Source organism: Notolabrus celidotus, chromosome 11 (assembly GCF_009762535.1).
Source record: "Notolabrus celidotus isolate fNotCel1 chromosome 11, fNotCel1.pri, whole genome shotgun sequence".
Taxonomy (NCBI): Eukaryota; Metazoa; Chordata; class Actinopteri; order Labriformes; family Labridae; genus Notolabrus; species Notolabrus celidotus.
The window spans coordinates 25,086,673-25,111,964 of record NC_048282.1 but is presented as its reverse complement, the minus strand read 5'-3'; the positions used below and the strand labels follow the sequence as shown (position 1 = coordinate 25,111,964).

The window sequence follows — 25,292 nt, the reverse complement described above, 5'->3', positions numbered from 1 at the left end:
TAAACAAGCTGTGCTACAGCAATGTTTCCTTAAAGTTAGACGACAATGTCAGTCTACTGTAGCATATTGTAGACTTTAGGGTTGCCAACTGTCCCGTATTAGCCGGGATATCCCATATATTGGGCTAAATTGGTTTGTTTCATACAAAAATGAACTTCAAATATCTGTAAACTGTGACTTGTCATTTAAGGACTTCTCTGGCTGTGCAAAAGGACAACAGACTGCTTGAGTCAGTCAAGAGCAGCAAAAACTACCCATGGAAAAAGTACATTTGGTGAGTCTTACTCCTCTTCTGCATTTTCATTTTTTTTTTTGCCTGTTTTTTTATGTAAAGGGCCAAATTGTGGTTTCTTTGAGGTTTATTCATATGAAGTTACATAATGATACAGTAAGGATTAAAGGGAATATACACACTTTCTGCATTTCCAGTTGAATCAGAATTTGAATATACGCTGAATTCACATATCATGCAACGTGCACCTGTCCCTTATTTAGTAGTGAGAAAGTTGGCAATCCTAATATGAACCGTGGTTGTCAGTGGTTGCTGATATTGATGATATGCACTTATTGTATTCAGTGGAAATACAGTCAACGTTGGGAAACTGAATGTGTTGTTTATCAAAAATGTGCATGTATACCAAGGACAGTGGACTCTATTGTTTATATAGAAATAATAACTAGCTGTTATTGCACATTTCTGGAATATACCCATAGTAACATTATTCCCATTGTAGCCCATAGTACTTATAGTACTTACAATAAATGGGGCGTGTGTGATCGTGTGCACATTGAGAGAGAGAGAGAGAGAGAGAGAGAGAGAGAGAGAGAGAGAGAGAGAGAGAGAGCTATCTAGTATGGATCCAGTAACAGCTGGTGTCGGGGCGTAATGACCTTTTGTCTCCCGGCGGTCAGGTACGGAGAGGGGGGCGGAGACTCACAAGAAGCCGCTTCATATCAGACTCGTCCCAGCGGCGTCCCGGACAACAAATGGCCGTGAACCGTCTAAAAGGGAGCGTGTGAGCCAGGTTTCTTTTTATTTTCTCAGCACAGGACTACAGTAAGTGCTGTCTCCATGTAGGTTGAAGGGGGCAAGGAGCGCTCTGAATCCTCACACTCTTTTACGTTTTACCCATCTGGCGGAAGGATGCGAGAGTCCCGCTGACACCACGGAGAGATACACGCTGAGACCTAGTATGGCTGTGGACGGTAAGTGCTTACTATTGCTTTCACTATGCCATGTTAAGCCTCACACTGTTCATGCAGGGACTTAATGTATCACTCAATTATGAGTCCATAGCACTTTCAGATGTGTATTCTTCACATTTAACCTCAAGCTGTTTTTATTAAAACAGAAGGGAGCACTTATTTGGAAATTTAATATCACTGTTGGCAGACTTACTGTTAATTTAAAACGCAATTTATATTGAATAGAACCACTCATGTTATAATTATAGTACTCCACAAGCTCCAAATCTTGATAATCAAAACCACATTCAGAAATAAACCATCAAAGTTGTTTCTGACAGAATTTCAGATGCTATCAGGACAATGTGTAACAGCATGTCAGGTTAGCTTGACAATACCCACTTTGAAACTTATGAATAATCTATGCAGTCACAAATCATCCACAGTTAAGTGCTGGGCTGATGCAGTGTTTTGGCATATTTCACATTTTATTTTAGTTGTCCACAAATTATTTTGAGAAATAGGAGCAAGAGTTGAAGTTTAGACCTTGTCTGATTGTACTCTAAAGTATATCTATCTCACATGGATACATCACAGGCAGTATCCAGCTGAGGGATCCAACAATAAGACAGTTGTATTTGTTCTTAATATTTTGAATAATGGAGATAAAATGCTTCAAAAGATGTACTATTTTATCAAAATGATATTGTTTTCCTCTGATATGGTTGAAATCAAAGGAGTGGAATCCCAGGACTTTAAAATAGGAGTATTTTTGTTATTTGTAAAAGCATGCTGACAGGGATTAGAGCCAAACACACACCCAGTATTGTTCCCAGCACAAAACCACAACCAGTTGAAAGTGGAAGGCATTGAACTAATCCTACATGTATGTATTTGCTATTAAAAGGAGACATGTTGTGTCATGTAGATTTTTTAACCACAAATTGTTCCTTTTTGTATCTTATTTGGATTTCTTTGCCAATTATGTTCCCAATATTAATACACTTTAACAGTTATTAAAGCATCAAATGAGTTTAGCTTATGTTTTCTTATCAAAAACATCCAAAGACTTCTTTCATTATACTATTAAAAAGAAAAACAGAAAATCTTCACACCGAAGAAGCTGCAAACTGACAGTGTTTGGATGAAAAATTACTGAAACTTGCAAATAAATAATGATTAATCCTCTGTTGACTGCATAATTGATTTAAAAGCTCAGCATTAGAATTCTGTGCAGAATTAGATATTTGTCAAACATTTTGAGTTAAAGAAGTCAAAATGATGCAGTCTGTCTCAGTGTAAAAAAGACTAACTTTCTGTGGTCTCTGGGACATCTACGTTTTTATCTCCAGCCTCACGGACAAAGCTGATTAGCTATTAACATAGTGTGAATAGCTGCAACTATTCAGGTGTTGTTTGCACCTATACTTCTCGCTAATTCCGTTGTCGTCCTACCTTTTTCCTATCCCTGTGCCGGGCCGGCTCCTGTGTGGGGAAGCCTAATCAGAGCCTCTCTCTTCTCAAGGGCAATAATACATGTGAGAGCACCAGCGTAGTGCCAAGTGTGTTTTCCATCTGTCCTCTGTCGACTGAAGCAGGTTAGCTCTTCATTAACATGTCTGCAGGTAGGACACGCAGTCAAATGTGCATATATGCCAAGTGACACATTTGGGTATCTATAATTAATCTTTAGTTTACTTAAGCATCATTAATTTACTTAGAGCCCTGGGCGTTGACGGCAGCCTGACACAGTGCTGTGCTACTTAAACTTTAATAAAGAGTGCAGAGCAGTTTGAAGACATACACAGGGCTTCATTTTCTCTGTCAGGAGCAGGAGCCCCTAAGATTTACTAACACTCCCTCTGCATGTAGGGCATTGACTTTTATTTGAGAAGTTTAAGTGCAAGGTTTTCAAAAGGTGTTATGCTTTTTGATACAGCACTGGATAACTGTCAACTGCGGGCAGGTATTTAAACATTAAAAAGTTAAATCTGTGATGAGATACTTTAAGTTTCATCCTTTAAGTGAAGAGAAAGTATTCTCAAACAACTTCACATTTTTACGTGGGAACATACTGAAAGCTAATTTGTTAGCTGTGGGTGATTTAAGAGGGCTGTGTTTGGTATAATAGCTAAGTTGTTTAGTGATGTTCCCATTGATTTCCATTAATCAGGAGACTGCAACTGCTTTGTTGGGGAGCTTTTAACTACAGGCCTGCGATACTATTGATTACAAGGGGCAGTGTGCATTTGAGACATTTTTTGTCTTATCTTCACATAAATTGCTTTGAAAATTGCATTTTTCCACCAGCTGCTTGCTGAAAGTCCTGCTGTATAATTTAGTTTCCTTCGTGTATGGCTGTTCAGAGTGTCTGAAATAAATCAGATGTTTGCTTAAATCTCCCAGGACATCTGGCTGTATTGTCATAACTGAGACAAACAGCGATATACAAGTGATTCTACAGGGATAGTCCATGGAACCACGGCAGGGTTGGATACTTTTTTGAAGGGCAAAAAGTTAGAGAGAGAAACTTAGTAGCATGCATCCCCTGTTTACATCAAGAATAGGCATTGGGGGCTTCCCAGTGTGTGAACCACTTTAAAGACACAGGCCTGGCTAAGCTCAGCATGCAGAACATCCAAAGATACAAGCCTGCATGTAGAATTCCAGGGTGGCTTCCATCCATCCATATACTGCTAGACGTATGTGCTCAGCATCGACCTGACAGACCCACATGGAGACATGCCTTTAGAATCCAGAAACAACCAATCTATTTATCTCAACTCCATGTCTCCCTGGGCATGTGGGTAGATAGCTCGCTGCAGGAGGGTTGATGCTGTCTGTTGTCTGTCAATGTGATGGACATATAAGGGGGAAGAAGGGGTAACGGATGTGGAGAAATATGTTGATGATGCCTCTTAAAACAGGAAGAGTTCATTTGTTTGGAAGAATGCTGGAATTACCCAAAAAACAGTCAAAAAAAACCTGGTAGTCCATCCAGGATAAGTGTTAAGGAAGAATCCATAATTGACTTCCTCCTTGCAGTTTTGTCAGATACCAAAATATTAACACAAATTAAAACAAAAAAAAAAAAAGATATTGAAGCTCAAACATTTTATAGCTGTGTCGACCCTTGAAACTGGCGACCTCATAGACTGTCTTTAACCCTTGGCCCAAAATCCCCAACAGCACCCAAACACACCCTATTCTTCTACTTAGGTCACACACTCATGTGCTCAGTCAACTGTGAAATAGTTGCCCCATTCCAGTGGGCTGCTCCTGTCATGCACTGGATTCCCATCTCTCTCTGTGTGTGCATGTGCTTTGGCTCTTGTGTATGTTTATATTTGTGTTTGTTCATATGCAGATGAAGCAAAACAAGGGCCAGGATCCCAGTAGGCGGGACGATGGGGGGGAGGCAGGGGTGTGGATTGTTAGCTTGACACAGACAAATACACCCTTTGTTGTTTTTTTGGCATGTGTTACGTCACCTGCTGGAGACAGCATCCATTTGGTGCTTTTAGTGTTGATGCCAAATGTGTTTCTGGCCTCTGTAGTAAAGAAACATGTTTATAGTGTGTAAACCCTCTCAGCTGCAGTGGGGTTATACTGCAGTTTGATGTGTTTGTGCGAGTGAGAGAGCAGAGGCAAGCTGTTAACCTCTTTCTCCAGTCCATCATTATCCCCTACTTCCTCACCACAGGGAGTGTGTCACTCAATATAATGCATGGAGAATCCTCTTCAACACACACATGCACACACCCTGCTGTCATCCATCATCAACTCTATGATCCACCGCAGCTTTGCAGCTGCACCTGGCCTGAGCCCATGGATTTTCAGCCTCACAGAGAGAGGAAGAGAGAAAGTGGACAAAGGAAGGGAGGAACAGAGATGGATGTGTTTGTATACACTTGTACAGTGTGTCCTGAGAAGTGCTTTGACTGCAAAATATAAATAAATTCCCCCCCTATTGAAATTTTAATTTAAAAAAGTGGCATTTATTAAAACTTGTATTGTGACATTAGCAACTGGTTTAGAGAGATTATCTAAACCTCAAAACTTTACTATGCCCAGTAGGTAAGAGATAAAAAAGAAGCTCAGAATTTAAAATATTAAAGATAAATATGTATGATTTAAATGTACTGTTTATCTTTGTTATTACTGCTGAAAAACTTCCTCACTAAACTCTGAGTTGGTTTTGAAGCTGAATACTTATTGCCTACAATTCTGTGTAGTCAACTCAGACCCCTCCACAGCTGTATGAGTGATCCCAAACAACAGAACTTTTCACCCAGACTTTTTCCTTCTCACCCCCAAGTAAAACTTCTGCAAGAATTTAGGGTGAGCTGATATGTGAACAGCAGGCAACAGTCAGGAAAACTCACCTCAAGTGAGTGGGAGGGGATGACTACATCTATAGCCTGCGCCTGCTACGCTGCCTGTGTGATTTTCATGCATGTAATGGAGCTGCTTTATTCTCTTAACTGCCTGCCAGCATGTTCTTTTCCGCTCATTCTTTGATACTGTTAACAGAGCAGGTCTTTTTACGTATAGCAGTAATGTGAAGTTAAAACCTGTCATCACAGTGTCATACTGTGCTCGGTCCTGCCATCTTGAATACCTGGTAACTACTGCTGCGTCTTTTCTATGTCGAGTCATTTCTCCTGACATCCTTCTCCTGAGGGATAAGTGTGAACTTAGAAAAATCTCAGGGGATGGCAGCCATGAAATTTTCTGAAAATTTTCTGGAGTGCACATGAGATAAAGGCTCATTTTGACATTTATTAGCAATTTAGCACAGCACTCCTAGCACTGACTTGCTGATATAAAGCTTAAAACTATTAATTCATGTAGCAAAACCAGTGATAAAATCGTCACTGTGTCACTTTTACAGTGAAAAGACGGCACCAAAATTACCAACAATGCAACTCACATGCAAACAATTTGGTTCGACATTCATGTGTTTTATGCTAGTTGCAGCAGAATCAAGCTGCTAGCCTTAAGAAAGCACAAGGACTAGGCTACGTAAGGTTTTTAAACTCCCCTCTTCCTTAAGGCTGGTTTATACTTCTGCGTCTCCTCCATGCAGCGGGGGCTGACGCGGACATGAGCACCACATACTTGTGCATCGATGTGTCCGTGTCATGCAGCAATTTTCCGCCAAAACTCTTAAAGGCAGTGTGGTCTCTCTGATAGCCGGTCGCCTGCTTCCGGCCCCGCTACAATCTCTGTTTACTTTTCCACAGCGATTCAGAGCGTGTTATGTAAATCTATAGCTGATACATGTTGCTGTTTATCATACAGACATGATTACATGAAGACTAGAGAGGAGGAGATTAAATACACGGCTGATGTGTGGCCGATGAGCGGGGATCCCAGAAGTGCTGTAAATGCTGTAAATGCAATGCAGCTGAGCGGACCAATCACAGTGCTTGCAGGCTGCGTCGATTCTACAGGTAGTTACATTTTCGAGGAGGTGCACGTCAGCTATGTGCGTAGGCCTCGTTTTGACACAGAAGTATAAATCAGGCTTAACTCTACTACCCCAAGTTTTTTTTTTATAATGAACTCTTCAACCCCACACAACACTGCCCAGATTGATGTCACTTGAGGCAATATATCATATTTCTAGCTCCATAGGGAGCCACAAAAGGCTCATCAGTAAGATCTGTGAGTCATTACGTGAGTCATATGGAAATAATAGCAATAAGACCAAATAAGCATAATAATAATTACCCAGAGGAATATTTGTGTTAACTGCACTCTGAGCTGATGACACTTCTGATGCATGGCTTCAAAGTAACATGTTATGCCCCACCTAAAGGCGGCCCTGTGGGGCTAACAATAATCCAACCCATGAATCCATAGAGACCACAGAAACACCTTTTAACACTTAACAAAAAGGGATTTAATATGAAATGACAAAAATGGACAAACAATTCAACAAAGATCAACTATATTCTAATAAGACAAAACACAACAAAAACACAACAAAAACACACACAAATCCCCTTTAAGGAGAGGCAGACTGGCAGCAGTGCCCAGCTCAAATGCCTCCCCTTGACTGCAGGCCCACAGCCAGGTGAACTTCATTTCCTCAATCAGGAGGCACCTGCAGAGAAGGTGACAGCAGGGGGAGGGACACAAAACAAAACATACAGCCGTAACAAACATAACAATCAATTTGATTTAAACTCAGACATCCGCGAGAGAGTAGAGGCTAATGGAGAGCGTTTTCACTGGGTTATTGATCTAATAGATTTCTCAAATGATGCTCTCGGACCGCCCCGCAACAGTTTTGACCTCTGACCTCTTGTGGAGGGTTCTGATGGACAGCAGATGATTCAGCTGATAAACATTTATGGGCCGGTCCTACGAGCCTTCCACATAGTGATGAGGCGTTGAAAGAGGAGAGTCCCCTTTGGTACAAATCAGCAGTGGATTAACGGGAGCACAGTGCGGGTGGATTTTTTGGATTCTGTTCTGAGGCGTTACACTTCGACTGCCTCATCCTGTCTGCCCTCACTGCCAACCTCAGCATCCCTTTAATACTGCCAAAAACGACAAGCCTTCACCGTTCTGATCCAGTGCCCTTGTCCCAGGTCCGACTTCTCCCTCTCCCTCCCCCTCCTGCTGCCTAACCCTCATCCTCCCTCTTTCCTCTCTATGAATTAGAGTGCGCACAGGCCCATATCCAATTTCTCTCCTTTGATTAGCCTTCTGCATGGGGAGAGGGATCAAGGGAGATGGGCAGAAAGGTTTCCGGGATGGATGATAAAATGAGATGTAATTTTTCTGAAGGATGGCGCTAATTGGGCATAATTTCATACAGGGGTTGTATCCCTCATGTACCACAATGTTGTTACTTACTGAATTATGCCACATAAACTCCATCACTGTCTCTTCCTCTTTTTGGTTGTGTTTTTCTTTCCAGTGCATGCTTAATCAACGTAATATGTTTTTGTCCTCTCAGATAAAGGATTTGTTTACTTTTATCTAGGCTGTTATTATGTTTGTGAAACTGTAAAGACTCAATTTAGCATTAATGAGTATTATTTGCATTTCTCCCTATCAAAACCATCTGTCTGTGGAAAATGAGATAGCATCAAACGTGACAAGGCTAGCTTCCAGTGACATCCTCGTGTCCTCCATTTCATCCTTGGCCAGATGTCTTTCAGGCTGCAGTTTCAAGGAGAGCAGTCAACCTCCACCCCCCCCCCCCCCCCCCCCCCACTCACACTCCTTCCCATTAGAGACTGCTAAACAAACAGTCTAATTAAGTGTGGCTCAGAGCTTTTCGCTCATTGTTAATAGGTTGGCCTGTTTCTCCCACAGTGTGCTGGGGGGTCAGCAAAGTCTGTGGTTCAGATTGCCCATTAAACCAAATGGCTAATGGCTCCGGCTTCACCGTAACAAGGCAGACGTCCTCACACACTCAGGAGCACAAGTCACGTTCAACCGCTGCAAAAGCAATTACACTGCCACTCGCAATCTAGGAGCATGATCTGGGGCTATGGATTGTATGCATACACAAAACTGACTGAGTGTGTGTGCGTGTGTGTGGTTGTGAGACTTTAAAATTGAACATGTTTTAGACTCATTCCAGCCATCGTTCATACCTCCTCCAAAAATAGAAATCAATTTTGCTTTCTGTCTTCCAGTCTTATCAGACTTATAGTCTCCCTGTCCCCTTCTTTTGCTGCTCCAGCCCTTACTTCACTTTTTTAAAAAATTGTTTTACCTCTACACTTTTCAACTTCTGATTCACACTTCTTCTTTGTGCACATTGCGCTGTCTTTCTCCCCTCTCTTGATTTGTGTTGTTACAGTGGCCTGTGAGTACACAGCCCTGACAGGCTCTACGGAGGCTGGCTGTCACAGTGCTGCTCGAACGGGCCCTCAATTTACCATGTCAATAGGCAACCAAGTGTCAGCGTGTCAGTTCCACAGCTGAGGTGAGGATAAAGGGTTGTTTAAATGCTGCTCAAGTCCCTCTCTCTGTGACAATCTTTAACACCTAAAACCAACACTTTCCCTACGTTACTGTAATTTCTCACAGCATGTTGTCTGTTTTTCATTTTTACTCCATCAACCTCTTGTATCTTCTCATTTTTTTCATCCACAATCCTCTTTCTCTCATCTCTGTAGTTACATTTCTACAGAAGCCCCACCCATATCATGTCAAGCCATTGCATGCTCAAGTCTTGAGCGTTGGCTGACATATTAAAGCCATATGGCACTATCAAGAAATGCCTCACGCCATGGGGAATGTAGAGATCTGCATCATGCTCAAGCTACATGGATATTTGTGGGTACTTTAACCTAACATGCACATGTACACATAATCTGATTTTCAGCCTCTCAGGCATAAATGAGAAGTGACTTTGATTTTCTTGATGTCACAGGCCAGAAAATGTCCTGGAGGCTGAACAGGAGAGATCCCTTTTGGCTTAAATGTAACTCACTACCTCATGTGCACCCTCCTGTCTGTCTAATAAGTGATTCATTCTCAGAGAGCTGTCAGACTCATGATGCCAGGGTCTGCGTGTTGTGCGACATTTACTGATCATTTTTCACTAATAGAAGTGATGTTTCATTTGTGATCTTTTTTTTTACTTGGAATCCCAAGCATGAAGCTCAAGCTAAAATCATTCTTTATATCTTTGTTTTCCCATTTTTTAAAATCTATTTTTAGTAGCTTTAATCCTTTACTTTGGTCTTTGGCTTCCTTTGCATCAATTGCTGGGAAAATCAGCTTGCAACTCTGTGCTCTCTTTTGTACAATAATGCTATTGTGAGTGTCAGCACCCTTTTGACCTGATTTTGCAGAAATCCACAGGGACATGTGGCTGTTGTACCTTATCCGTAGATTAGTAAGGATTTGTGGTGCAAAGTGGGTGATAGAGGCAGGGAGATGCGATTGCTTAAGTGCTGTATTGGTCACAGAGGTTGTAGAAGTGAAAGACACAAAAAACCCTGAGGTGTTTCATGTTTGACATGTTTAATTGGGCTCTGAACAACCACCTGGGGCACTTTAAGGAATGGCCATCAGTATGTCAAAGTGCCACTATATCGCCCTAAAAGCAGTTATTTCTTCCCATTTCTCTTTCTCGTTTTTTTTTTTCTAGTCCTCCAGTCCTGTTATGATGCTTTTAAAGAACTTTGCCCCAGAAAATGGTGTTGTATTGAGGAAGGAATGACAGACGTTAAAGTGGAGGAAAGACTAAGCTATTGTCACGGGAGGCAGCCGAGGTTACAGGCCTGTCAGTCAGAGTTAGTAGGGGGCGGGCTCTAAGCTGTCATCCCAGCATTTCGGTCTCGCCCTACATATCAGGTCACTGGTGCTGTGCAGGCTTTGGGTCTCTGCAGGATAAAACACTCGAGAAGACACACATAACTCAACCTACATACATATATGCATGCAGTTTATACACTTATTCGCTTGCTTGTGCACATTTGGGTCACAAACTGTAAGAGACAGATTTTCAGCTGGGATTAAAAACTGAAACAAGTCACGTATTAAGTTTGCAAGAACCTCTGTCATCAATTGATGGAGAAAAAAAAAGCTTTTCAAAAGGGATCACCAGAGATGAGACACAGGTTTTGAAACTTTTTTGAACCTAGTTTAAATGCCTCTGTAATAGTTGGCATCAGAGGAAAGTACAGTTACTGTACTGAGGGATATGGGGAGAGATGGGTGCACCTCATTTGGCTGAAAGTGAAATAATTAAGGGTTGGATAATAAAGCTCTTTCTCGACCTCCCTCTCATCAAAAGTGCAAATTGCCGACAATCAGCGGGTGCATTAACACGAATTGATGTGATGGCGCAGGGTGTGTTGGAATGTGTGTTTGTTTGCGGCATGGGTAGTGAAAGAGTTTGAGCGAGTTTGCTCATGCATGTGCTCCTAACGCGCCACTGTTAACATGATGTGTCGATGAGATAATTAGGAGTATCTCGAAATTTCCGTGTGTGTGCATGTGTGTGTGTGTGAGATAGTCTGGGATGTCTGAGTAGCTGGGTGATAATAAGGAAATGGTTCAGTGGAGTGGAAGAGAGGAGGGATGAGAGCTGGCCTGGCATGGCGATGTTGGAACAGAACTGCTGAAAATCACTGTGACACACACCATGAGAAGTGGCAGTGTCAGCCCTTTAACAAGAAAACACACACATACAATGACATAGACGCACACACACTAAGGTTGATTAATTATTTGGTCCCTGAGAGGAGCCCTGAGCAGCCTCTACTTCACCGTGCTGTCTGTGAAACATCTGGCATCATTAGAAGTCAACATTAGGGGAGTTATCAATAGAGAGCTAATAGAGTTGGAAAACCTGACATTGATGGTGTGCTGTGATGTATGTGCCACAGCAAATGGGTAAGGAAGTGGTTTCTAAATCACCTAATTACATTGACTATTACTGTAGTGACTGTTTTCAGGAGATTTACTATTTTAACTGAGGGTGGTTGCCAGTTCGGTCACACTATAAGTCACAATTGAATGTGATCAAACTCACAGTGAAACAGCACAGATAGATTTAATGCTGGTTCTAAAGGAAGAACAATGAGAATAGTTAATGCCTGCTTCTGACATGCTTTGTTTCAATCTAAGGAGAGGGAAACAATATTATTTATAACTCATTATTTTCCTTCTCAAAATTCCAAATCTTAATTTGCTCAACTTTTGACAGCCCTTAATCCAATTCATTATGTAACTCAATATAAAGATGTACCACCAGGGAAAGAAACATACTGTATTCACACATTTGAAGAGCAACTTTTAGGCATTTTTAATCAATTATATAACCAAAAAATATATAAATGTCCACCTTGTCTAACTTCACCTCATTTTGGTCTAGTTTATATCTATTATAAATAAGCAGGCTAATTTTCAAAGTGACTCGACAGTGAATTAAAATGTTCAGTTTCATGTTTAGTCTTGCTAGTATGCTGATAAGAATCTGTAGCCATAGAAATGTTACCTACTGTGGAGTCAGAGGGTCTCTTTTTTTTAAGTTGTATGAAAATAAATCACTCTGCTCACACTGCTGAATGATAATGGACCTGTTTGAGTGAGAGTGGACGATGTGGCTGTTTTTGAAACAGCCTGCTACATACTGCCTACAAATGAAGTAGGCAGTAGGTACTGCCTACTACATACTGCATTTGAATTTAGTCTGGAGTATGACTGTTCTGTTCGATCTGTGTTGCAGCAGGCTGAGCCGGACTTCACTGGATTTTTGGTTTCGGAAAGCGGAAGTAAACAACGACCAGCTGATAGATAAACTGCTTCTTTAGCATCCGCTTTTAAATTTAAAATGTTAAGAAGTGGTTTATATGGAATTTAATAATATTCACAGCAACTAAATACTGAAACGAGCGCTGTGCATTGTGGGAAACAGTACGCAAGGGAGTTTGGTCTGATGCACACTGAAATTTTCCCGGATCAGTACGACATCCAGGTAGTTTTGGCATACTGCTGATTTTGTTCTTTTTCACAAACTACATACTGAATTTTGGCCAAATCAGTACGTACTGCTAGTATAGTAGGCAGTTTCAAAAACAGCCTTTGTCACATTTAAGGGAAAAACCCAAAGTTGAGGACCCAATGGTAGATATCCACAAAATATTTAATAAACCAGTGTCAAAACAAAACTTACTTCTAAATACCATTATCAGATGTCCAAACTCAAAAGGATCAAAATAGGAAACATGTAAGAACCTCAGAGAAAAATCCATCATAAACATAGGAGGTAAAACACAGGAATTATGACCTAAAGCATAAGGGTTAAGATTCAGGGAACAAGAAGATGCCAACCAAGAGAGGAGAAAGCAGGGAAACTAAATACACACAGGGTAATCAAACACAGGTGTGGCACAAAACACAGGTGAAACAGATCAGGGCAGGGCACACAATCACAATGGAGGGAATTCACCAATACAGGGAACCACCAAGGACAAGGGAACCAAGGAAAAATAAACAGAAACAGAATACTGAAATACAAGCCCAACAGATCACAGACAGGAAGTAAAACGTATTAAAACCAAGCTGCAACCTCCGGTCTCAAACGATGAAGCCCATGCGGAAGTGTTATAAACAACAATTCATCGAGAATCCGCTTGAGGCTGGCTGCAGAAACACCGGAAACCACATAGACATGAATGGGAAAAAGACGATCTTTGCAGCATTAATAAGCATATTTACAGCCTGGTTCAGAAAACCGCTTGGCTCTACGTAGCTAATTTCTCTATCGGTACACACTGTACGGGGGTGATTTTTTTCTAAAGCAACAGTTCAGAAGATATTAAGTTTACAAGTTTTTGTCTAAATAAGGACATGACTGACTTGACTCCTTGTCGGGAACACATAGCTATTGGCTCGTAGGCTCAAACTCTGCGCCTTTACATCACACTGCCTGGTTGAGTTCCGCAATTCCAATATGGCTGCCTCCATCCATCGACTTCAAAACTGCTCTCAGGAACAGATGGGTGACGTCACGGATACTACGTCCATATTTTATACAGTCTATGATTAAAACACAAGGGTAAAACTACAAAATAAATCAGGACCTGGCAACTAAGGTTGCAAAGAAAAGAAATACAAAGCTAGAATATACAGCAATAATGACATAATGTAGGTGACCTACATCATGGATTACAGCAGTGAGAATGCTAACTGCTAACTTGGTTAAGGAGACAGAGTTGCAAATAGGTATGATCATGAGGAGCATAAAGAGGAGGACATTGCTTTTGAAAGTGTAAGTTAGCATGCTCAGCTTAGCAAGAAAGCAACTATAGGGGGCGCTTTGAGCACTTTTTGGGATATTTTTTACGGGACCACCAAAGTATCGAAATTTTCGCAAGACCTGATGCATGTGCAACTTTTGGGGAGTTTTTGGGCATGTTGAAGGCTCCAAAAAGACAATTTACTTTGGGGTCAGAAAGAAAGAAAGAAAGAAAGACAGAAAGACAGAAAGACAGAAAGAATGAATCTAAATCAACAGGTTTTCTAGAGGGCCATCGCCGACTTTGTCAGTTCACCCGAACAAGGAGAGATGAGTAGAGGACAGTGTGAGACCACTAAGAGTAAAAGATTAAGACGGAAAGTCTCCCCTGAGATCTTCTGGCCTGAACAAGAGTCTCCTGCTGGGACTTTATGTGTATTGATGTGTGTCCATATGTGTGCACATGGGGCTACAAAGAGCTTTGATTCTCTTCCCTGCCTCATCCCAGAGTGCCCGCTTTGTACCAGCTGCTGTCTGTACCTGACAGCACAGCCTCCGGTAACCATGTGAGTGAGCAAGAACAAGTGTGTGAGTGGAGGAGGGGTAATTGGCATGTCCGTCTGACTGAAAGGCCTGTGCGAAGTGGCAGTGCAGGATTGGAGCTGATAACATAGCAATTAAGTTACGGAGAGACAGACCCCCAATCAGCACAGCATGCTGCAGGGACTCACAGAGACAGGTAGGGCTGCAGGGAGGAGGATCCAGAGACTAGGGAGGGGGGACTCGTGAATGCACCCCAGGTGTGAGCTAATTTGTCTCACTGTTTGACTGAAAACAAAAAAGCTCCTGAAGGGCTTGTACCAAATATGCCTGAATGTATTGTGCACACATACCATTCATTCCCCAACTGAAGACACCTGCTGCTCTGCTGCCGCGAGACTCTTGGATTGTCACATCATTTTTTTTCTTACAGTCTTTAAGTGCACGTTTTTTACTGGAAGGAGAGTACTGGCAAAGTTTTGAGTTTGAACCTTTTTTCGCTTGTCGAAATAAAGTGCGGAGGAAATAGAGCAGAGTTATTTTATGTCTCTGTTTGATGGTTTTTGCCAGTGGCGGTGCTGCTTTTCTCCACTCAACTGTCTCAGTAGTATTACCCATAAGTCTCTCTGTGTGGTGGCCCCCTGCTACAACCTTTTACATCTTCTACCCACCTTTCTTCTTTCTTGTTCTCTTTCTGTCTCATCCTCCAGGGAAAGATTAGAGGCAGCTTCCTGGATCACATCACACAAGAGCAAAACAAAAACTTTAAAAACTTCAAATTTCAGTTGGCTGACAAAAGAACTACCAGATCCAGCACCTCCAGCAGTGCTGCCGCTGCTGTGTTGCTGTTTCCAATCATTCATGCTGCTTATGAATCTTCAAACTAAGTCGCTGTCTGTGATTTTCAATCCCTCCCTGTCTATCTCAGCTTCATGTTCATTGGCACGTTTCTCTTCTCACTCACCTGCTGTCTTTTCTTTCTCTGTTTACCTCTATGGAGCATTCACTTTTTTCTGTAAGCCTGTTCCTCCTCTTTTCCATTACTCTTTATTTCCTTTATCCCCTCATCCTGGTCTCTTTGTGCAGGGGATGCAAGGATAGTGTTGAACGGATTATCAACTGCACTCCTGCAAGGGTCGTTTATCCACTTCATTGTTTGCAAACCCCTCTGTGTTCAATAACCTTCATGTTTGTTTGTGCCAGTGCTTGCATGTGTACTTGCTATCGACTGCTTGTTATTTTTTCCACGCTCCATTGCTCATATGTTTCTTCCCCTATATGTCACAGAGGTCTATGAGCAGCAATATATATGCAGTAACAAAGTAGGGTACTTGACTGATGGCTTAAGGACATTCAATAAAGTATTGAGCGCTGAAGCCCTCTACATCCCGTCCTCTCAGCAGGCCACAGCGTGAGTGCACCCCATCGATTTACAGACCGCATGTGACAATCACAATGAACTGTAGTCCAGTACCATTACCAAAACTGTTGGTGTGAGGTTGTGTGTGGACTTCGCTCGGTTCAGATTAACCTCTGCAGATGATGATGGGCAAATGCACAGGGTTATAATGTGATAGTAAAAGGAGCTGATTTCTCTATGTTGAGCAGACAGAGCGTGGTGGATCCCTGGCGGACGGCCCTGCAGGCCATCACTGAAGGTATTGTGTTGTCAGAGGACTAGCATGCAAAGTTTTGCAGTTAAATTCCTGCATGGAGGAGAGATAATGTCAAAAACCTGTTTTCTAATTACTTGAATCACTTTAGAGTTCATTAGCAGACCATCTGGCTCATAGCTCTTGGTTCCAAATGATCAGCTTAAACTGCACTCCAAATCAAAATATTAGATTCTGATGTGGAAATGCATGCCGGCATTGTTTATGTGGTAACCAAAATGAAGCGTAATTACATAAATCCTGCAGTTAATTTATTTAGGGTGCAGCACCATATTAAGATGGAAATGAAACATTTCACAGCTTTTATGTAACGTGCACAAACACTGTTAATCCACTCAGACAGAGCATTTTACCACTCAGGAGTCGCTGTAAACAAACACTAAATATTTAAATAGCCAATCTTATCTAAGCTGAGAAGTTATAGTCCCTGTTTATCTTTTTCCCTCTTTTATTTTTTGTTCTTTTCTGAGGAAGACAGAGGCTTTGTCCTTATGGAAGATTACTGTAAAGACAGTTTAAATCAAAGGAAGCTCAGAGATTTGAAAGCTGAAGGCTGACATTTTATTTTTATATGACAGCTGGAATGACTGTAATCCAGCTAATGCAGAGGTGCATAATGCAACATTCTCCCATACTTACTTCATTGTCACATCTGATTTCTGGACTCGCATTAGAGTGATATTTCTGAAGGGGATGGTTAGTTTGATCAGCATTTGACCTTTTGCAGTATTGAATTACCAAAGTAATCAGATCAGATAGCCTAACCTTTATAGCACTGTCTTGTGGTAACCGCCATGAAAATCAAAATGGCTTACATGTGCATAAAGCTTTGCTCTGCCTGTTTGACCTTTTAGTGTAATTTTCTTGAAATCCATGTTCCATACTATCTGATGCCTCCATCCACTTCAAAGTTCTTACCAGGCTGATGTGGATGGGTTTTTATGAGCTGTGAATGCTAACTCTGTCGTAGCTGTACACGTGTGAACAGAAGGTATCCAACACCTCAGGCTTCATTTGACAAACATGGATGCTTTTTGATAGATTAACTATGATGAGAATGCAGCCGACTCAAGCCTGTGTGAGTCTTCTGAATGTGGCAGGAGCACAGTGTTGAGGTCAGTTAGCCGATTAAAACATGACGGAAGTCTGATAGTTTGTAAACTTTAAATTACCCCAATCTGATAGATTTGGCGTTTGAATGCATTTGATATTTTTCCTTGGTTTCAGGCTGAAAAAGGTCTGCCATGTACCAATCAAAATATAGCAGTGCTAACCTGAAGACAAATGTGTGCACTTTTGCTAATGTAGCTTGGTTTCGATCAGACCCGATTCCAGGCTTGATAAAGCCGATTTGAAATGGTAAACTTGTTATAAAAGGGTCTAACAAGGTTAGACAAGAAAAGGTCTTAAAAGGTTGAATATTTAATGCTTTAAAATTCTTAAAACTGTATTGATGATTTTTTTGGGCTACAAGGGGCAGCAAAAGCCATCAACCTTTTAAGCTAGCAGTACTTGTTTAGCTGACACATACCAGGCAACAATGTTGTTTATTTCTAGCCACCTAGTGAACATAAAATTGTATTTACCATCTTTTTAGCTACTTCTAAACCCTTATTGAATGTTCAAAGAGATATCTAAAAAACAGCTGCTAAATGCTTCACTATCTACACCAGCTAAGTGCTAACTTTGACGCTAGGTGCTGATTGGGAAGTTTTAAGTCCTTTTTTTTGGAAGAGATGTTTAGGTTAAGTCAACTTTCTGTCAGACAACTCACGTTTACAGAGACAGGGAGACTTGCAGCTTAAATAGACAATGAGAGGATGTTGAGATCAGCTGATAGGGAGGATGATGACGTGTCAGTATGAATGAACGCAGCTCAAGTTGTCTGCCTGGACTAGCTTGCAGGCGGCGCTCCATAAATGATTAAATGTCACCACACTTGCAACTTGACACAAGAATCTCTAGTTGGTTAAACAAATTCATTATATTCTTATATTGTTTAAATTGTTGGCCCACAGTGCATGGGACATATTTCATATGTTCTGTCTAAGCTAGAGCAGCCACCTGCCACTAGCATGGGCTGTAGTTCTGGTTATACTGCCATAATGTTTAAATGCTTAACTACCTAGATGTAAACAAAATCAGATGACAGATGCCATCTAGTAGCGGTTTGGCAGAATTTTGATCTAGTAAATGGAGATAAAGTTGTATGTAAGTTGTGTTTGGTTAAACTGGCATATAGCCACTCAACCATAGCAATGTGTAACCAGCACAGGCATGTGGACGTTAACCTGCAAGGAGAAATGAAGGGGGTGCTAGCTTTACTAATGTTAGTGACAGTCGGCTACCATGTTTGAAATTGTTTACCTGCAGACTCTGTGATCCTGCTCAGCAGTGTAGCAATACATTGTATTCAGTTGGGACTCTGTTCTCATATCTAGACATGTAAATTATTTGCTTCGGAACATCCCGAAATTCTTTAGCTTTTTCTGCTAGCAGATCGAGTGACCCAAAACATAAAAGCAAGGGACTGGAAAGCCAAATAATAAGTACAAACTTATTATAACATCATCTAAAGCTTTGGGTGACTGCAGTTTAGGGTAAAATTTCTTTGTGATTTCATCCAAGCTATGAAACGTCCTTGCATATTTTTACAACCTTGTTTTTTTGCTTGGCTTTGTTCTTACTTGGTTTTTGTTCGGTGAAGGAATCATTTGCATGCTTGTAATTAAGCTTAGAGATCTGAAAGGTAGCTTGAATTTTTTTTTACTGTAAATCATATTCAGAAAATGTTCACATAACATACATGACCAACATAGTTATTCATCCCTGTTTAAAGTATCATTTCTGACAGCTACATACAGGATTATCAGAGCATCAGCACCAAGATACTCTGCAAATGACAACACCAGACAAACATGATCTGTATGCACATGTAAAGACAATCTGTAATCTTGTCAGTCCCAAAGAATTGAGCCTGATCACACCCCACATCCTCTCACTCCATCATCACCCTCTCCTCTTTCTCCATCATCATCCTCCCTCCTCCTCTAACAACCCACTCTTATCGAATGTCAGTGAGATTTAATCTGTCCTCCTGTGTCAAGTGCTTCAAGTGCTTGTGCTGTAAAGAGGAGGAAACAATCACATGATCTCAACTCATTGTACCTCTTCATTCATTTCCTGGAGCAAGTAATAATAGTCGCACTGTGAGGCTTAATATTTTCTCTACCCTCCTCTCTCTGTGACTTGTCATGTTGCCCATTTTTCTGTCTTTCTGTTGCGACATTTACCCGGGGCTTCATTCCTTCATCCTCTTAAGAGGGCATGACCATGTCAGACCCTTGTATCCCATCTTCCCTCCTGTGTCACTCTTCCTCTTTCTTCTCTTGTGTGAAACATGTAGCAAGATCCTTTGAGCGGGAGTGGATATGACAGCCAGAGGCCTTGGGTGGATGAATTAGGCTCACTGTGTTTGTGTGCGTGCCTGTTTCTGTGTGTGTGTGTGTGTGTGTGTGTGTGTGTGTGTGTGTGTGAGGGGATTTATCTAAAGTGATCTGTAATTGTATGTTCTCTGACACAGCATTGGGTAATCAATAGAGCTATCTGTCTTCAGAGTTAGAGCATAAAAGTCATCCTGTCCTCACCGCCGGACCCTCCAGGATTTTTTTGGACACAGAAAAAGAGACAAAGGCAAGGTTGTCCTAGCATTTCATATCCCTCTGTGGTTTCTGGGTGCTGAAGGACTTCTACAGTGACTTGCAAAATCCCACCTCCACCTGTGTTCTGGGTTATATACCATGCATTGTGAGCCATAATTGCCTCGCATTTTAAATCCAGAATTCAGCCCCCGTACACACGGCTGCATGCACAGACTCTGCAGCTTTATTCCAATCCACTGGCCTAAACCAAAGCAGCCAGGGATTATACAGATGTGGGGATATGCAAGTTTTCGTTCTGGCATTGTGAGTCACACTCAAGTATGCATGAGCATGCTGGCAACACACACATATATTCTCACAGACTTAGTTGGCCTTCGTTTGTGTCTTGATGAGAGCTGGTTGTGCTGTTGTTTACGTGTCTGTCTACGTACAATAATGGCCCTTTTCCACTACACAGTTCCAGCTCTACTCGACTCGACTCGACTCTACTCGGTTTGGGTACCTTTTCCACCAGCCGAGTACCAATTTGTGGTGGGCTGGGTCGTCATAACACAGCTGCTCGAAACTGCTGCGTGAAACTGCTGCGTGAAACTGCTTCGTGAAACTGCTGCGTGAAACAATGGACCTCATCAACGGACCACGGAGAAACTTTGTGTGCAGACATTGTACAGTACTGATGCTGTTTTTTAAGAATGGTGGATTTGATTCCTGTGTCGTGCGTCGTGCTCCTGACTCTTCGGTGACGACATTCTCAGACCAATCAGTGGCCGGAAGTCTGTCACCTTTTAGTATCTGCTCAGCTCACTTGGAACCAGAGCAGAGCAGGTACGAAAAACTGGTATCTGACACAAGGTACCGCGCCCATGGAAACGCAACACAAACCGAGTAGAGTCGAGTAGAGTAGGGATAAGACGGGACGGTGGAAAAGGGCCATATTTCCCATTTTTTAAAGTTATATTTTTTGGGCCCTTTTTACCTTTCTTCCATAGGAAAGCTGAAGAGAGACAGGAAATATGGGGAGTAGAGAGTGGGGGAAGACATGCAGGAAATGGTCGACCGGTTGGGAATCAAACCAGCGACCCCTGCAACGAGGACTGTAGCCTCTGTATGTGGGGCGCTTAGACCGCTAGGCCACCAGCGCCCCGTTTTTCCCATTTTTGGTCTATGCATTCCCATGAAACTGATGGTTTGTGAGCATTGATTGTGTACAAAGAGGAACAACTTGTCTTCACCCCCAGGTTTTGAGCCAGACTCTGTGTAGGAGGGATCGGCTGATTGAGCTGCTGTGTGGAAGCCCCAAACACCATGGTGTAACAGCCTCTTGAGTTGGTTTGAAGCCTACACTTACAGTTATGTAAAGTTCAATGACTGCTATGCTCATGTTCGCTCTGTCTTGTCTCATTGTTTCTCCTCTACACTGCTAAAACAGAGCACATGGCACCATGGGAGCCGCATGTGTAACTAATTAAAACGAAACTTCTCAGAAAAATTAACACTTGGATATAAATCATCATGACCATAATTAACAATAATGACAAAAAGCGTGTTTGAGAAAAATGTATTTGCCATGTAATTTGATTTCAAAGTTTGACTCATGTCCCATCTGTCAACATGGAGAAACCAAACTTTATGATGTGCACTGCAGCCATTTAGAAAAGGGAGCTCTCAACTCTCCAGCTTCACCTCTGGGGAGCTGTCATGTCGTCCATCTTTTTATACAGTCTTTATCTGGGAGATGTAAGCCTCAGCCCCATGCCTCTGCAACTGTGTCTCCTGTCAAAGTGGGTAATAGACTGCAGTACATCATGGGAAAAGCCCCCTGGGTTTCAGGGTTTTTATATATTTTAAACCTTCAACCAGAATTCCTCTTCACCTTCTTCCCTGCTCTTTGAAAATGGAGTAATTTCATGGCTCATTCCTGGGGTTAAGACCAGGTCTAGTGGAGTGGAAGAGTTGTAAATAGCCTCCTGGTGCCCCCCCTCCCTCCCTCCCTCCCTGCCTCCAACATTACTATACAGCCAACAAATCTGAATCTGGATGTGCTAGACATAGTGGGAGTTGGCAGCATCTTTCTGTTTGATGCTATATTTAGAACTTCAGGTTTAATGTGTTACACAGGCATGAAATCACGGCGTGATGAAGTTTCACCCCGTCGCAGATTATAGAGGAATGAGGATGACTGAGATTTTTCTCCCCTCTCTTCTCTTTCATATGAAACTTGGACTGTAAATAGAAATTCCTATCTTTTTGAGTTGAATAAGAGATGCTCAGCAAGGAAGAAAAGAGGGAGGGAGCTGATGCCAATATCACGCTGCTAAAATACACCGTGGCACCCTCCCTGTGACGCCTGAACTAAAGTGGATTAGCCAGACCACTTGCCTCATCCTGCATGCAAAAAGGATGAAGCAAACACACGCCCTGAAGTTCCTGCCAAGGTTATGCAAAAATCAAACTTCCCCTTTAAAGCCAACACAGCAAAATAGTCCACACGGGCTAATTTAGATCTCCTCATTTGGAGTCAAATGAGTAATGTCCAGTGATGCTGTGTTAATCTACTCTGGGATTCGGCTTGGAACGACCTTCCGGGGTGCTGTACCTAACAGCTTAATTACCTTTTCAAAAGGGAATACCTCTGAGATTTAGAAGCCACTCTGCACAGATATGCTGCTCAGTCAAGAGGAGTTGATATGAGGCTACACTTCAGTGGGCTGAGTCGCTTTGACCTACCTACCCTCTGCACACACTCACACACTCACAAACACCTGCCTGACACTTTGCCATTTACTTTGGCACCTCTAACACCAACAGTTCTCTCTCTTTCTTTCCACCTTTTTCCCCCCCTGAAAGTAAAAATCGCTAAGTTACAGATCCCAGAGCTTTTTAAATTTGCACTACATCATATCTTCTCATTTCTTTTTCATTCACTGACTGTAACTCAGGGGCACATATCACGCTTTGTGCTTTTCATCCCTTCCTCCCTCTTTGCTATTCTCCCATCCCTCAACTGGAGGTGATAAAAGTCTCCGGCAAGGGCAGCAAGAGATAATACAACACCAGTTAGCGACAAATAGGACAGAGGAGATTTGGTGGGTGTCCAGGCTGATCCAAATGCATGTTGAGACAGGCGAGGGAAGGTGACAGATAATCCCCCTGCCGCTGAATGACAGGGATGGAAATCAAACTTGAACGCAAAAAATCAATTTAAGGACGCTGAGCTTTCACACAGCTCCTTCGCAAAATTTTCTAATTTCAGTCTCTTTTAGCATTTTCTCACAGCTCTGTTACTAAAAGCGACCAGCAGATGCATATGCTCAGAGCTCTTGTAATAGAGATGTCAGTTGGATGGTATGGATATTTAATGACTTTTGACTGCTAGGAGATTCTCAGTCTTATTCTGTGCCAGGAGGTTAAGCCACCCGAGTCCATTTAAGCCTGCAGAATGAGCTCTTTGTCTTCGTTTTATGACTTCTGGATGTGTCGCAGTCTGGCCTTGTGGCGGTGAATGAGATTTCAGTGGAACCAAGAAGTCGTGATCCTGCATATCTCCATCTTTAAAGTGATGTCTATAAAGTGCAGGGTGGTCTCTGCCTAGTAATTTGAAAGCTCTGTCCTTAACAGCTTGTGAAATGAAGTTGTTTCGTGGTCGATTAACGTGTCATCCACCTCCTCTTTCTCCTCCCCGTGCTCCTCCCTGTGCTCCTCCCCGAGCTCCTCTACCTCGCGACAGCCAGATCAGTTTACTCAGAGCAAGCACGATCCAGTGCTAATTTACAGCCCTGATCTCCGGCTCTCTTTCTTGTCTGTGTTGCGTTTTCTCTTGTCTCTCGCTGCGAGATTGGCAGGTCTTCAGGGTCGCAAGGCGCTTAGCTTCCCACGTTCCTTCCTCCCCGTCTCCTCCTCCTCTGTCTGACTGGCAGTAATTACATCAGGGCGCAGGCTGGGTTTGTCCGGACGACCCCAAAGACCTGCCATCCAGAAAGAGACATGCTGATCGAGAAAACACACACGGCCTCAGCACGAGAAACGAAAATGGCAACATATAGAAACAGGAAAAGAGGGCGTGCAGAGAGAGAAAGCGGTATAGAAAGAGTAAGAGGCAGAAAAGGTCACACATCAGTGATTCCTGACAGGCCTTTCTTGTTTTTCATCCTCACTCTCTTTTTTTCATTCCTCCATCATGGCTGTGTGAACTCTGGAGTCAGCGTTGCTCACTTGAGAAGACTCCTGGGTGAAGAGAAAGAGTTTTTTCCCTCCTCCACTTAACTCAAAGGCAACCAGGTGTTTCCCACAAACAGGTCAACTGAGCGGTTGCAAAGAGCTTACTGAGGAAATATTGAGCATTTAAGTCCAGAGCTACGTCCAAAATCACAAAACTATGTACTCCTCCCTTCTCCCTACCAAGTGAGTTTATAGAGTTATATAGAGAGCTCAGCAGCACAATGAAAATACACTTTTGGCACTCATTGGTATCTCGCTTTACGCCATAAATGACGTCATTGCTATTGCGCCATGAAAACATGCAGTTCAACGCAGGCTAGGGCAAATAATGAAAAAGTCTTACATTTCAGTTATAACTTTCATTATGGTTAGAAGATTATCACAAAATAATAAAGTTAATAAATACAAAACAATTTATTTTAATTATAATAATAAGACCAGAAGTCAGTGATTTACTCATGCATACAGACAATAGTCTCATGTTAGCCACCATCATTAGGAAAAACTAACATTACTCCAACATTAGAATAACATTAATTCCTAATGAAGCAGCCTGATTTCAGGTGGACTTTTCAGGTTGCTATCCTCCGTTCCCCACTTTCCTTTGCACTGCAACACATGATGGTGTATTGATTGGTTAGTGACCATTGGTTGTACACTACTTTTCACTGTAAAGTATGGGATACAATGAGTCTACTTTATCGAGCAAAATAACTCTAACTCACAATTTGGATAGTACTACTTAACAGCGTATTCCCTTTATAGTGCACTATAGTGAGTTCAGTCTGACAACTTAAGTTTACTTTAGATAAAGTTTATTGCAGCATACAGTATTGTGTTTAGCGTATGGGCTCCAAACCTTATTACTTCTCGTAGATTATTTAAATGCAGACATTTAGGAGTAATGAGATAGGACTAACCCCCCCTCGGAGCCCGCAGGTGGATGCTGGGGAGGAGGTGGGTACGAAGTTTGCACACAGCACTGAGCAGGACAGCATGAGCACTTGCAAAGCAGAGGCAGAGACAGGGAGACATGCAGCTTAAATAGACTGCCGAATGAGGATGTTGAGATCAGCTGATAGGGAGGATGATGACGTGTCAGTATGAATGAGCGCAGGTTGAGTTGTCTGTCTGAACTAGCTTGCAGGCGGCGCTCCATTAGTGAGTGCACATGAAAAAAGTAAAAAAAATGTGCACCAGATGAGAATCATGGAAAATTTAGCTTCTGATGCAAAAATAATGAAAAAAAGTAACTATTTTGTGTCCAATAAGAAAATCATAAAAAAAACA

At 42.1% G+C, this 25,292-nt stretch overlaps 1 protein-coding gene across 1 annotated transcript in view; it reads left to right on the top strand.

Annotated features, from left to right (window-relative positions):
• Window positions 1-849: 849 nt before the first annotated feature.
• The window catches only part of samd10b (sterile alpha motif domain containing 10b), a 71,074-nt gene continuing 46,631 nt past the window's right edge, over window positions 850-25,292 (top strand). The window contains exon 1 of the mRNA XM_034695065.1: window positions 850-1,206. Within this exon, the coding sequence (XP_034550956.1) occupies window positions 1,194-1,206 (13 nt within the window). The 5' untranslated portion in view covers window positions 850-1,193. The remainder of the gene's footprint in view (window positions 1,207-25,292) is intronic.